We start from the raw sequence: 15,529 nt of genomic DNA, 5'->3' as shown, positions 1-15,529 counted from the left end.
CCCAGAGCCATGAGTCAGCTGTTCCCCCACCGCCTCTGCTGCCCAGGTTACAGCCCTGATAACAGCCTCCGTGGGAGAGAGCAGCGCACACAGGGAAGGGCACGTAGCTAGGAGAGAGATAGAGCGGGGACTGATAATGGAGGCGGCCCTGTGTGATAAGCACTATACGCCTGCTGCTTCCAGAAGAATAAAACTTTAATAAATGAAAATATAAAAGCGCGCATTCAGCAGCTCCCCCGCAGCAGCAGGCAGGTGCCTGTGTTGTTATGGGAAGTCTGGTTCCACTTCCCGCTGTGCGACAAGTGAGTGTTGTTAGAATTAGTTTGCATTTCTGCCCGCCCGTAACCAAAATGTCTGCCATTTTCAGCTGCGAGGATAAGATCTCCATGGTGACGCCGCCGCCGCTCACCACAGTGGGACAACGCGAGGTCAGGTGACCCCATGAGGCGGCTGGGCGGAGGTGGCGTGCCACAGCGCATGCGCTCCCAGCGCCCAGGTGAGACAGGAGGGGCGGAGAGAGGCGACAGCAGCAGCCCAGGCCAGCGGGGGACGGCCCGTCCGGGACAGAAGAAGAGGAGGCGGCTTGGTGGTCGTGCTCGCTGGCGGCAGCAAGGTGCTGACATGTCCTCTGCCGCCGTGCCCACTGCCTCCTCCTCCTCGGCGGCTGTTGGGATGCCCGCCACCACAGCCAAGACTAAGACGAAGAAGAAGCACTTCGTGCAGCAGAAGGTGAAAGTGTTCCGGGCCAGCCATCCGCTCGTCAGCGTCTTCATGTGGGGAGTCAGTCACTCGGTGAGGCCCGTGAGGATGGGAACTCACCTGCGGTCTCCCCCTACAGTTATTGCAACATACATGTGTTACTGGGGGATGTGTCAGTCTGCCCGCTGCGCTTCCTCAGCTCTGCCACGCTGTGTTACTGCATGGCCTGCCTGCTGGGACTTGTAGTTCTACAATGTGTTACTGGAGATTGTGTATTCTCAGGAGTGCTGCTACACACTTGCTGGGACTTCTAGTACTACATGTGTTGCTAGGGAATGTGTTATCCCTCCTCTGCCTGCTGCACTGTCAATTCTGCCACTATGCAGTACAGTATGCCCTGCCTGCTAGAACTTGTAGTACTACACATGTAACCACATATTGTGCTATCTCTTATATGTGTGCTGCTCGCTGTCGGCTCTAGGACTATCCTTACCAGTATACCTCTAGCTGGGACTTGTTATGGGGAATGTGTGTGTGTTATCTCTCCACTTCCCTGCCGCTATGTGTTTCAGTATATCTGCCCAATAATACTTTGTTCTACACTTGCTAGAGCAATCAGTCTCCTTCCACACGCACATTTACATCCGCTGGAACTTTGTATTCAGCCACGTTACACCACAGAACTAAGTCACACTGTGTGCGTTTACTTGTAGCGGCCTTATAGTTGCACATTATTGCAGTGATGAAGTATTTAGGTATAGGTTATGGCTCAAAGGGTCGACACGAAAAAGTTGACATGGTCGAAATGGAAATGGTCATACATGATAACGTCGACATGAGTTTTTGATGTTATTTTAGTGTCAAAATTCCCTTCCAGCACATGGACCCCCAATTAGTGCATGGCTTGCTTCGTTTACCATGCTTTGGGCAAGGTGTCTCACTTCGCTCGGCACAGGTTACTATTCTGAACTGTAGTCTATGTAGATGGTAAAGAATGAAAAAAAAAATATCCAAAAATCTCATGTCGACCATATGCTGTGTTGACATGTGGACCATTTGAACCTGTCAACCTTTTAACTGTCGACTTATCATCCGGATGCCTTGGGTATCGGAGGATGTGTTAGTCTGAAAGCTTCATAATAAGATTTGTATTATGAGCATATTTTTTTTCTGCTTAAGCGCTGCTTGGCAAACACTTTTGAATGCCCCCCCCTTCTTTTGCTAATTATATTAAGCTAAGTGCTCCTGTAATATTGACATGGTGACTCCATGTCTGTCCGAACCGCAGTCACATATTCTAGACCTTCTGCTGTACAAGGTTAAATGGCAGTATTTGGGATCAGCCATTTGCAGTTTTTCCCGGCAGTCGTCTCACAGCAAATGTTCATCCACCAGAAATAATCGCGTTGTTTTCCAGTTTCACAAAGCACAAGGGCCATAGATGGAGGGGGCAGAGTGAAACATAACTCGGAGCTACTGATGCAGAGCTGGTCAGTTCCTGACATGGCTCCTGTTCTTCTATATTCAGGGTTTACATACTAGGTATATGCTTACTATGTACATTGTCAGTTTCGGCATATATCTGGATATACCATCACAGACTGTAACCGTTTACATATCGAATATTTTGAGCTTGCTGGACAGCTTATATCTATTACAGTAAACAAACTTCTGTATTAACCAGTATCCTGTATGTTTGGGTAAATGAATATTTCTGTCATGCGGATAAAATATAGAACCCCCTGATATTTTCCTATTATTTTTAGACGGACAAGCACCTGAAATGTTACGTTATGGAAACACTGCTAATTCTTAGTTGATTTACATATGTTTATGGGGTTCCTTACATGTCCGTACAGGAGTAATGAAGAGTAAAATAAGGCACAGATCTGGGTCACCTTTGATGTACACAAATATATTGGACGCGCTGGACACTTGGATGATTCTGGAGTGTTGGTCATGTGGCCCACTGCATTATTACTCTGTCCCATCCAATGTTCGAGATTGTGTTTGTTTTCTTTTTCTTCTTCTACGCAATGAGATTTGCAAATAATTCTATGTAATACAGATTAACTGGGTGTCAGATTATGTTAAATTATCATGCTAATAGAGGCACATAACACCACTGCTCTTTATCGAAACGTTCCGAGTACATGGAGTACAGATACGTCCTCTTGCGTCTTTGCTCCATGCACTACGAGTCGCGTTACACATACCGGGTGAGTGCCGTATGACCCGCTAGCGCCAAGCATCTGTTTTGTGTTTTTTCCCCCCCACGAAAATGCATCTTAGTCGCAAAGTAATGCAATAGGACACACTCACAGCTTCTGCTGATTAAAATGATATGCAGCATGCCTATATTATGTGTGTGACTGCAACTGTATTTGCATATAAACTGCTATGCTACAGTGATTTCTGGGAAAACACTGTAACATGCATTATGGATGCAGGCACAGCTTCAGTCACACACAGAATATTGGCATGTTGCATATAATTTTATTCAGTGGAATCTGCTGTTGCGTCTTAAAACACATTTTCGTGGGAAAGAAATGCAAAAAAGACGCTCTGTGTAATGGAGTCCCTCCACGGCATGGCGCAACTTGAAGGGCTGTTTAGCGTGACTACAGCAAGGAGCTAAGCGGACACATCTGTACATGCACACTTCTAAACACGGAGAGTCTACATATGCCGCTATTCAGTCCATAAGATTCCTCAAATTAAGGGGCAGATTTAAGAACGAGTGAGATTCTTGTTATCCCTCATTACGAATGTTAAATGGTGCTTAAGCCGATCCGCTCATAACTGTCGTGTTTGAAATAACGGCAGGCGCTGATTGGCTGGAGCACCATTTATTATTCGTAACGAGTGATAACAAGAATATAACTTGTTATATCTGCCCCTAAGAGATTGAAAACAACAGTTGTTTATGAAGTAATTTCCTCTGCCTTCAGCAAGTCCTATACTGTAATTGTGATTCATCCCATTGCATATTGCTTGCTCTACAATCCATGAGGAATTGTTATTCAAAGATGGTCTGAGGTGTCTGTTGGGAAAGCTGACTGGGCAAGCTTCATTTTTGCTGGAAAAGTAGAGCAGATGTCTTATTTGCTGATGGTAAATATCCCACTTGTACACACCCTGGTACATTCAGTGAAGTGGAAATGTATCAGTGATGTGTTCCTGTAAGAAGGAGCCTTTAATATTTATTTCGGCATTGTGCAGTAGAATTCAATATATTGTAAATGTGCAGACTAGCAAGTAATGTTACACAGTAATAAATGATATATAGGAAAATGTAAAAAAACAAAAAACATTCAGCTTTAATGCAAAATAACACGGGGGAGATGTATCAACTCTACGATAGAGATAAAGTGTCGAAATTGCCCAAAGCAACCACTCTTCTTCTAATTCATATTATAAGCTGTGCTAGGTAAATGATGGCTACAAGCTGATAGGTTGCTGCAGGCAACATCTTCACTTTATTTCTCTCTCTCTCTCTCTCTCTCTCTCTCTCTCTCTCTCTCTCTCTCTCTCTCTCTCAAGGGTTTGAGACCTCCCCCCCCCCACCCTTCCTCTACGTGTAAATGCCTGGCCTACTGTTGTGCCACTTACCTTTCAGACTTTCATCTGTTGAAGCAGAATATCTGTCAGTGTCTGCACATATGGAGCAGGGTTTGCTAAGGTCCACATACACCATTTATTTCTAAGGTGCTAGTTATCAGTCTGTGATATTGTTTCTGTGAAATGTATTCCAATTCATATGGTTACTATGGGGGTGATTCGCTTGTTTTATTAGACGTGACGAAAAGCACGCCTAAACCCGTGTAAAGTTATGGTGCCCAAACTACTGACTTTTCACAAACTTGTTTTTTTTTTTTTTTTGCCACATCAGGAGGCTTCGAGAAGAAATGAGTCTCCCACGGCTAATGGGTAACCAATCGGAGCAACAATTGAATTGCTCTGTTGGATGCCCATTAGTTAAGGCAATTCCCCCTATACTGTATTTGTGTTTGGGCATAGTGATTTGATTGCTCACTGAGAACTGGAAAGAATAGAAATATGCACAGTCATTGGGCTTGATTCAGTTCAGTGTGGATTGGATAGCGCTGGGATTTAGCTCCCTGCAATATCCAATTCAGCGCTCTGTGACACCCAACGGGAGGATGTCTTCTCACACCCCCTTTTACCCTTATCGTGGCGGAAACAGCATTGCGCCGGGCACTTTAGAGGGAGAATGCCAGTTATCGAGACAAAACACCCTGTTTGTCCGCGAGAACAGACCTTCCCCGACATGACAGCGCTAGTTAATTCCCTTCGCTATTCAATCTGCGCTGAATTAAATTGAGCCCATTGTGAGTATACTGAATGGTACAGCTTGGGTACCACAATGTAAAAAGAATTTCAGGTGTAGAGTTGAACATTTTTTGTTAGTGTCTGTGATGGGTATACTTATCCTGTTTAACTTCCCCCAGTAATAACTTAATGGTGGGCGACAAACTGAAGCAATAGTAATTATTTTGTGACAGTCTAGCTATATCCTTGACCAGATGCTTACTGCGGAGTATTTAAAATTGCTGATGAGCCATGCTGCGTCCATGATCAGTTGACCCGGGTATTTTTTTATTGACCCTGCGTCGGCCAGGCAATAAGCCGGGGTATTATTATGTGCTAGTGCAAAATGTTCATTTTTAATGTTTGCAGCAGCAGTATAGAGGTGACTATCATTTGAATTAAAAAATAATATCCTAGAAAAGGAAAGATTTTGGCTCAGGATATCAATCTGTGTGCAAATTAGACTGTGTTGTGTTATTTATGATGGATAAACATTTCTGTATAGTAGTCTGTCACAAACGATCTGGTCCATCTAGATTTTGTATTGCAATTTGTTGTTTAGTGGAGTTTATATCAGCTGTTAAGTGAAAGCAGTTTTGTAACACCCCTTTAGACTAGCATAAATTTCCCGGGTTTTTGCACGTGAACGCGCATCAACCTGGGATTTTGCCTAGTATGAAAGGGTACTAAAGCAATATCCCGGGTCGAGCATTCCGGCATTTCATCCCAGGTCGCCACCTGGGTTGAAGCCGGGATGCGTGCAGTGTGAACGGGTAAGCCGGGTCAAGGCGAACCAGGACCGGTTCTCTGCATAGGAGGAGGCGGTGCTTGGATATGATCATCTCCAAGCGCCACCTCCTGTAGCGCCAGTGGTGATGTCACCAACCCGGCAATATGCCGGGTCGGGCTGCACGTCTGTCTCAAAGGGGTTTCAAGCCGGGTCACACATGAGAAGCCCCCAGTGTACAAATTCTCAGGTGCGACCTGGCTCTCTAATACCTCTTTCTCTGACGTCCTAGTGGATGCTGGGGACTCCGTAAGGACCATGGGGAATAGACGGCTCCGCAGGAGACTGGGCACAATCAAAGAAAGATTCAGGACTATCTGGTGTGCACAGGCTCCTCCCCCTATGACCCTCCTCCAGACCTCCGTTAGATTTCTGTGCCCGGCCGAGCTGGATGCACACTAGGAGGCTCTCCTGAGCTCCTAGAAAGAAAGTATATTTTAGTTTTTTATTTTACAGTGAGACCTGCTGGCAACAGGCTCACTGCAACGAGGGACTAAGGGGAGAAGAAGCGAACCTACCTAACTGGTGGTAGCTTGGGCTTCTTAGGCTACTGGACACCATTAGCTCCAGAGGGATCGCACACAGGACCCGACCTCGTCGTCCGGTCCCGGAGCCGCGCCGCCGTCCCCCTTACAGAGCCAGAAGCAAGAAGTGTCCGGAAAATCGGCGGCTGAAGACTTCTGTCTTCTCCAAGGTAGCGCACAGCACTGCAGCTGTGCGCCATTGCTCCTCATGCACACCACACACTCCTGTCACTGATGGGTGCAGGGCGCTGGGGGGGGGGGGCGCCCTGAGCAGCAATATTAACACCTTGGCTGGAAAAACTGACACCATATATAGCCCTAGAGGTTATATAGGTGTAAATTACCCCTGCCAGATTTACACAAACAGCGGGAGAAGGCCTGCCGAAAAAGGGGCGGAGCCATCTTCCTCAGCACACTGGCGCCATTTTCCCTCACAGCTCCGCTGGAAGGATCGCTCCCAGGCTCTCCCCTGCAGTCCTGCACTACAGAAAGGGTAAAAAAGAGAGGGGGGGCAATAAATTTAGGCGCAGTATGTATAATACAAGCAGCTATAGGGGAAAACACTCTGTATAGTGATATCCCTGTGTTATATAGCGCTCTGGTGTGTGCTGGCATACTCTCCCTCTGTCTCCCCAAAGGGCTTTGTGGGGTCCTGTCCTCTCTCAGAGCATTCCCTGTGTGTGTGCTGTGTGTCGGTATTGCTGTGTCGACATGTATGATGAGGATAACGATGTGGAGGCAGAGCAAATGCCTGTGAATGTGATGTCACCCCCTGCGGGGTCGACACCTGTGTGGATGGACTTATGGAAGGAATTACGTGACAGTGTCAGCTCCTTACATAAAAGGTTTGACGACATAGGACAGCCGGCTACTCAGCTTGTGCCTGTCCAAGCGTCTCAAATGTCATCAGGGGCTTTAAAACGCCCGCTACCTCAGATGGCAGACACAGATGTTGACACGGATACCGACTCCAGTGTCGACGACGATGAGACTAGTGTACCTTCCAATAGGGCCACCCGTTACATGATTGAGGCAATGAAAAATGTATTACACATTTCTGATAGTACCCCAGGTACCACAAAAAAAGGGTATTATGTTTGGTGAGAAAAAACTACCAGTAGTTTTTCCTGCATCTGAGGAATTAAATGAGGTGTGTGAGGAAGCGTGGACTTCCCCTGATAAGAAATTGATAATTTTTAAACGGTTATTGGCAGCGTAGCCTTTCCCGCCAGAGGATAGGTCACGTTGGGAAACACCCCCTAGGGTAGATAAAGCGCTTACACGTTTATCAAAAAAGGTGGCACTACCGTCTCCGGATACGGCCGCCCTAAAGGAACCTGCTGAGAGAAAGCAGGAGGCTACCCTAAAAGCTATATATACACACACGGGCATTATATTGCGACCAGCGATTGCATCGGCATGGATGTGCAGTGCTGCTGCTGCGTGGTCAGATTCCCTGTCGGATAATATTGATACTCTGGATAGGGACAATATTTTGCTGACAATAGAGCATATAAAAGACGCTGTCTTATACATGCGTGATGCACAGAGGGATATTTGCCGGCTGGCATCAAAAATAAGCGCAATGTCCATTGCCGCCAGAAGGGGGTTATGGACTCGGCAGTGGTCAGGTGATGCAGATTCAAAAAGGCACATGGAAGTTTTGCCTTATAAGGGGGTGGAACTGTTTGGGGATGGTCTTTCAGATCTCGTTTCCACAGCTACGGCTGGGAAATCGACATTTTTGCCACAGGCTACCCCACAGCAAAAGAAAGCACCGTATTATCAAGTACAGTCCTTTCGGCCCCATAAAAACAAGAGGGCTAGAGGCGCATCCTTTCTGCCGAGAGGCAAAGGTAGAGGGAAAAAACTGCAGCATACAGCCAGTTCCCAAGAGCAGAAGTCCTCCCCCGCGTCCGGTAAGTCCACAGCATGACGCTGGGGCTTCACAGGCGGACCCGGGTACGGTGGGGGCCCGTCTCAGAAATTTCAGCGCACAGTGGGCTCTCTCACAGGTGGATCCCTGGATCCTTCAAGTAGTATCTCAAGGGTACAGGCTGGAATTCGAGGCGTCTCCCCCCCGCCGTTTCCTAAAATCTGCCTTACCAGCAACTCCCTCTGCCAGGGAGGCAGTGTTGGTGGCTATCCAAAAACTGTATTCACAGCAAGTGATTGTCAAGGTACCCCTCCTTCAACAAGGAAAGGGTTACTATTCCACAATGTTTGTGGTACCGAAACCGGACGGTTCGGTGAGACCCATCTTAAATTTAAAATCCTTGAACACATATATCAAAAGATTCAAGTTCAAGATGGAATCGCTCAGGGCGGTTATTGCGAGCCTGGACGAGGGGGATTACATGGTCTCCCTGGACATCAAGGATGCCTACCTGCATGTCCCCATTTACCCTCCTCACCAGGAGTACCTCAGGTTTGTGGTACAGGACTGTCACTATCAGTTCCAGACGCTGCCGTTTGGGTTATCCACGGCACCGAGGGCCTTTACCAAGGTAATGGCAGAAATGATGATACTCCTTCGGAAGAAGGGGGTTTTAATTATCCCGTACTTGGACGATCTCCTGATAAAGGCGAGGTCCAAGGAACAGTTGTTAGTGGGGGTAGCACTTTCTCAGGAAGTGCTGCAGCAGCAAGGCTGGATTGTCAATATCCCAAAGTCACAGCTGGTCCCGAAGACACGTCTTCTGTTCCTGGGAATGATTCTGGACACAAACCAGAAAAAAGTGTTTCTTCCAGTGGAAAAAGCAGAGGAGTTGTCATCTCTAGTCAGAAACCTCCTAAAACCAGGACAGGTGTCGGTACATCAATGCACGCGAGTCCTGGGAAAAATGGTAGCTTCGTACGAAGCAATTCCATTCGGCAGGTTCCACGCAAGGATTTTCCAGTGGGACCTGTTGGACCAATGGTCCGGGTCGCATCTCCAGATGCAGCAGCGGATAACCCTGTCGGCAAGGACCAGGGTGTCACTACTGTGGTGGCTGCAGAGGGCTCATCTACTAGAGGGCCGCAGATTCGGAATACAGGACTGGGTCCTGGTGACCACGGATGCCAGCCTTCGGGGCTGGGGAGCAGTCACACAGGGAAGAAATTTCCAAGGGCTGTGGTCAAATCAGGAGATTTCACTACACATAAATATCCTGGAGCTAAGAGCCATTTACAATGCCCTATGCCAAGCAAGTCCCCTGCTTCAAAACAAACCGGTTCTGATCCAATCAGACAACATCACGGCGGTCGCCCATGTAAACAGACAGGGCGGTACAAGAAGCAGGAGGGCAATGGCAGAAGCCACAAGGATTCTCCGATGGGTGGAAAAACACGTGCTAGCATTGTCAGCAGTGTTCATTCCGGGTGTGGACAACTGGGAAGCAGACTTCCTCAGCAGACACGACCTTCACCCGGGAGAGTGGGGGCTTCATCCAGAAGTCTTCCGATTGATTGTAAACCGTTGGGAAAGACCACAGGTGGATATGATGGCGTCCCGCCTCAACAAAAAGCTGAAAAGATATTGCGCCAGGTCAAGGGACCCTCAGGCGATAGCTGTGGACGCTCTAGTGACACCGTGGGTGTACCAGTCGGTTTACGTGTTTCCGCCTCTGCCTCTTATTCCCAAGGTGCTGAGAATAATACGAAGGGGAAGAGTGAGAACTATACTTGTGGTTCCGGATTGGCCAAGAAGAACTTGGTACCCGGAACTTCAAGAGAGGCTCTCAGAGGACCCATGGCCTCTACCGCTAAGGCGGGACCTGCTGCAGCAGGGGCCCTGCCTGTTCCAAGACTTACCGCGGCTGCGTTTGACGGCATGGCGGTTGAACGCCGGATCCTGAAGGAAAAAGGTATTCCGGAGGAAGTCATTCCTACCCTGATCAAGGCCAGGAAGGATGTGACTGCAACCCACTATCACCGCATTTGGCGGAAATATGTGGCTTGGTGTGAGGCCAGGAAGGCCCCAACGGAGGAATTTCAACTGGGTCGTTTCCTGCATTTCCTGCAAGCAGGGGTGACGATGGGCCTCAAATTAGGGTCCATTAAGGTCCAGGTTTCGGCTTTGTCGATTTTCTTTCAAAAGGAATTGGCTTCGTTGCCTGAAGTTCAGACTTTTGTCAAGGGAGTTCTGCATATTCAGCCTCCTTACGTGCCTCCTGTGGCATCTTGGGATCTCAATGTGGTTTTGGGATTCCTGAGGTCACATTGGTTCGAGCCACTTAAAACCGTGGATTTGAAATATCTCACGTGGAAAGTGGCCATGTTGTTGGCCCTGGCTTCGGCCAGGCGTGTATCAGAATTGGCGGCTTTGTCGTGTAAAAGCCCTTATCTGATTTTCCATATGGATAGGGCAGAGTTGAGGACTCGTCCTCAGTTTCTCCCGAAGGTGGTATCGGCGTTTCACTTGAACCAACCTATTGTGGTGCCTGCGGCTACTAGGGACTTGGAGGATTCCAAGTTGCTGGACGTAGTCAGGGCCCTGAAAATTTATGTTTCCAGAACGGCTGGAGTCAGGAAAACTGATTCGCTGTTTATCCTGTATGCACCCTATAAGCTGGGTGCTCCTGCTTCTAAGCAGACCATTGCTCGCTGGATTTGTAACACTATTCAGCTTGCGCATTCTGCGGTAGGACTACCGCAGCCAAAATCAGTAAAAGCCCACTCCACAAGGAAGGTGGGCTCATCTTGGGCGGCTGCCCGAGGGGTCTCGGCACTGCAACTTTGCCGAGCGGCTACTTGGTCAGGGTCTAATACTTTTGCAAATTTTTACAAATTTGATACCCTGGCTGAGGAGGACCTTGAGTTTGCTCATTCGGTGCTGCAGAGTCATCCGCACTCTCCCGCCCGTTTGGGAGCTTTGGTATAATCCCCATGGTCCTTACGGAGTCCCCAGCATCCACTAGGATGTCGGAGAAAATAAGAATTTACTCACCGGTAATTCTATTTCTCGTAGTCCGTAGTGGATGCTGGGCGCCCATCCCAAGTGCGGATTGTCTGCAATACTTGTAAATAGTTATTGTTCCACAAATCGGGTTGTTATTGCGAGCCATCTTTTCAGAGGCTCCGTTGTTATCATAATGTTAACCGGGGTTCATATCACGAGTTGTACGGTGTGATTGGTGTGGCTGGTATGAGTCTTACCCGGGATTCAAAATCCTTCCTTATTGTGTCAGCTCTTCCGGGCACAGTATCTTAACTGAGGTCTGGAGGAGGGTCATAGGGGGAGGAGCCAGTGCACACCAGATAGTCCTGAATCTTTCTTTGATTGTGCCCAGTCTCCTGCGGAGCCGTCTATTCCCCATGGTCCTTACGGAGTCCCCAGCATCCACTACGGACTACGAGAAATAGAATTACCGGTGAGTAAATTCTTATTTTCAGACTGCCTGAAGAGGTCGCACATGGGAGCCTGGCACGGGAGCTCCCAGCGTGCGACCCGCCTCAGGCTCCCTGCCACAGCTGACTGCAACCCGGCATATTGCCAGGTTGGTGACGTCAGTGGATACGCGGCGGGGGGGGGGCGGTGCTTGGAGATCACATGATCTCAAAGCGTCGCCCGTACACAGAGAGTGAACGGGAAATGGGTCGCATCGACCCAGCTCCCGTTCACACCGCACAGTGAGCCGGGTCGAAGACGTGTTCAACCCTACTCACGACCAGGGTTGAAATACCGGGTCACTGGACACAGTATTTCAACCCTTGCATCTTTCAGACCGCACATGAACACGGGTTATGCGCATTCAAGTGCCCATAACCCGTGTTCAGAGATGGCGGTCTGAAAGGGGGACTCCCAGGTTTTTTTTGTTTTGTTTTAGCTGCAACCTGTGGTCTATGCTGATACCGTCATCTGTTACTGATGGGGATTGGCTTTTTATGCCATGAGTGTAGCAGGTAGACAGCTTGTGCCATGAAGTGTACAGTATCTGTTATATAACCGCATGACAAATTTTTGTGTTTTTAATAGACCTTAGCTTCTATTGGCTTTAGTCAGAAAAACCCATAAAAATTAATAAAACAAAGGGTACAAAAAAAGAGGAGGGGAAGAGCAAAGGTTAAGGAATGCACACATCCACCACAGACACCAGGCATAATAGTACATCATATAACATGTCATAGTGAAGATAGCAGCTCTGAAGAGACTCGCAGACAAAACGACAATGGCCACAAAAACAAAATGAGGCATACTCTGTATTTACCAGGACATTCCGTCCCAGTCAATCATCTCCCACTGAAAACTCTTGTGGACAAATACAATACTGTTAAAAATGTACATAAGTAGTAACTGTACTTTAGCGGTTCGCTAATTATTACAAATTATGCCTCTCACTGCACTGATTCCCTGTGCTGGTAATAATAATAATAATTATTATTATTATTTTATTTTATTTTTTTATTACGTGATGACCATATTCCTTGAATCAGGCATTCAGAGTTTCATTCATGTTTTTTGTTTGATGTGAAGGCGTGTATTTATTCTTCTTTTTTTTTTTTTTCTTTTTTCTTTAGATCAATGAGCTAAATCAGGTTCCGGTTCCAGTGATGCTTTTGCCAGATGATTTTAAAGCAAATTCAAAAATTAAGGTCACTAATCACCTTTTTAACAGGTTGGTGCCTATTTCCTCATCCTATATAAATGTTTTTGACCATTTATTAACTTACTAGGTGATTCATCGCGTCCTACGGGCGCTCTTCACAACGTAGTGAGGGGCTAGGCCCCCTTAACCCTTGCACACCCTTGTGGCATGCAATATTTTTATTATATGGAGTATTACCTCCAATCATAATTGTGTGAGTGGTTAAATATTGCACGGACAAAGGGCATACAATAGTTAAGGGATCGAAGCCCCTTGCAACGGCGTGAACAGCGTACGCAGGGCATGATAAATCACCTAGTAGGTGCTATGGTTGGGGGAGGTGTGGGGGAGATGCAGATGTGGTGCGGGGGTGCCGTGGGTGGGGGAGGGGCGGGTGTGGTGTTGCCGCTGGTGGGGGTCCAGAGCCTCCACGGGTGGGGGAGGAGCTATTGCTGGGGTGCTGCAGGAGGGGCAGGTGCGGTGGTGCCGCGGTTGGTGGAGGGGGTCCAGAGCCACCACAGGTGGTGGAGGGGGGTGTGGGGGTGCCACGGATGGGGCCTGGAGGTACTGCGAGTGGGGAAGGGGCAGGTTATGCTTCTCCACCTGGAAGTAGCCAAGCTTCTGTCCTCCCTTTGGCAGTGGCTCTCCCGGAGATTCACCAAGCAGCCAGTCACTATTGTTAGCGCTGGTGTCCGTACGTGCCTCATTACAGGGAAGAAGATGCACTCAATAAACTAAAGCTCCCAGCAGCCCTTAGCTCCGGAATTCTTCGGCGCTAAGGGCTGCTGGGAGCTGTAGTTTATTTACTGAGACTACTTCCCTGTAATGCGGCGTGTTGGGACAGCGGCGCTAACAATAGTGACTGGCTGGCAGAACGGACTGACTCGCTGAATCAATGTAAAAGGTGAGAGTGCTGTGCAGTGGCAGGACATAGGATGCTGCAGTACAATCATTTTTTTTTCTCTCCATATCTACAGCGCAGAGACTTGCTGCAGATGCAGTGGCATACCCTCTAACTGTACCTTTTTGGCAGGTACAGTCCTTTTTTTATGGTCTGTACCGATTTTTTTGGCTCTCCAAACTTCCATTGAAAGTATAGGAAAGGGGGTGTGGCCGCGGCACTTTACCCGTGGCTACGCCCCCTTTTCGATTTTGTACTGATTTTTATGTTGAATTGTTGGAGGGTATGTTGCTGCAGATGCAGTGGGCCTATTTTGGGATGTGGACCTGGAGTTGCAGCTCCATCAGCCCCATTGTTAATCCTGCTCTGGGAACACACAGCAGCCAAAGGGCAGAGCCTCCCATTGGATGTAACCTGTGTGGGAGGGTGTTTCTCGCCCAATCAGCTGTGGACAGGGTGTGATAGACCTGCTGCTATCCCAATGAGAGCTCCTAGCCACGCCCAGTGTTATACACACAGGCACAGAGTCACAGATCTGGGCTATTATATAGGAGATTTTATTTTTAGCTCTGCTTACTGTTTGCATCCAGTCTCCTTCCCTTATCGGGTCTCTGCCTTGGTCTAATTACATGGACGAACTAATCACTTTTTTCGCAAGATCAGCACACACCTTTCTTTAAAAAAAAAAATTCTGTGCTGCTGTTAACATTGATTAGCTAGTTGGCTACAGATTATGGGCCTAATTCAGACCTGATCGTAGATGAGAAAACGCACATCCTCGATCAACATCTTTGAGATGCGGGGGGACGCCCAGCACAGGGCAAGTCCGACCGCATGCCGGATCCAGGCCCCCCTCCCCCTGCAGACATGCGAGAGCATCGCACGGTGGCAATGCTTTTGCAAATACCATAAGTGTTTGCTAAACATGTTTTCAGTGTAATCTATAGAGATGTAGAAATCCTGGCCAATTGTCCCTGGGGGGTGGATTTAAATTTGCAGCGCATGTACTTGTGGTGGGTGGTATGTATGTGTAATGATTAACGCAGTATAGGCTAATACAGGTAAATGTTATAAAGCAGTTAACTACATAAAGGGCATCGGCCAAGTTCAGGAGGGAGAACTTGTGCATTTGTCTATCTAAGCAGTGGAGGTGAAGAAAGTGTCAGGAAATATTTTACTAAAGGGGATGTAAACTACAAGAACCTACTGTAGATGGAAGGAAAGAAAGCCATTTAAAAATGTTTTTGATCAAGTACAGGTCTGCCGAGGATAAATGTTTAACAATTTGTTCAGATGGGACTAGTACTAGTTGCTACTATTTCAGCATCTCTAATAACGTTTATTCTACTAGGTCATTGTGATCTAATGTGTAAGATCTTCTGCAGAAGATCTTGGTACATGACATTTAAATTCAGAACCTGGGAAAACTACATTATGGTGGTGAATTGTTTGGGTTTTAGGGCTCATAAAAATGAATTCTTTGGACTCTTAATAGTTTTGCATTTTATTTTCCTTTACGCACTAACCACTTATCTCTTCCAAAAAATGCTTGGAATCTAAATGCCAGGGGCATTATCTAAACTGTTGTCTGTGCTTAAACTAATGAATAAATGTGGCAGTCTGTCACGAGCTGTCCATGAGCACTTGCATGTGCTTTTTTGTTGGTTAACTGCCAGAAAGTTCTGGGTTATATATCCGTTGGTATTACTGTAGTGGA

General features: G+C 47.5%; 1 protein-coding gene across 3 annotated transcripts in view; it reads left to right on the top strand.

Moving 5' to 3' along the window:
- The first annotated feature begins 251 nt into the window (after window positions 1-251).
- The window catches only part of PIP4K2C (phosphatidylinositol-5-phosphate 4-kinase type 2 gamma), a 152,710-nt gene continuing 137,432 nt past the window's right edge, over window positions 252-15,529 (top strand). The window contains exons 1-2 of one of the 3 annotated variants that reach the window (XM_063952346.1): window positions 252-302; window positions 12,844-12,941. In XM_063952346.1, the coding sequence (XP_063808416.1) occupies window positions 267-302; window positions 12,844-12,941 (134 nt within the window). In that variant the 5' untranslated portion in view covers window positions 252-266. Of the gene's footprint in view, window positions 303-397; window positions 793-12,843; window positions 12,942-15,529 lie in introns of those variants that run through there. The other 2 variants (XM_063952345.1, XM_063952344.1) reach the window with 2 other exon arrangements.

This window comes from Pseudophryne corroboree, chromosome 2 (genome assembly GCF_028390025.1).
Source record: "Pseudophryne corroboree isolate aPseCor3 chromosome 2, aPseCor3.hap2, whole genome shotgun sequence".
Classification (NCBI taxonomy): Eukaryota; Metazoa; Chordata; class Amphibia; order Anura; family Myobatrachidae; genus Pseudophryne; species Pseudophryne corroboree.
Note: the sequence above shows the minus strand (reverse complement) of the source record. Positions and strands in the feature narration are given on the sequence as shown.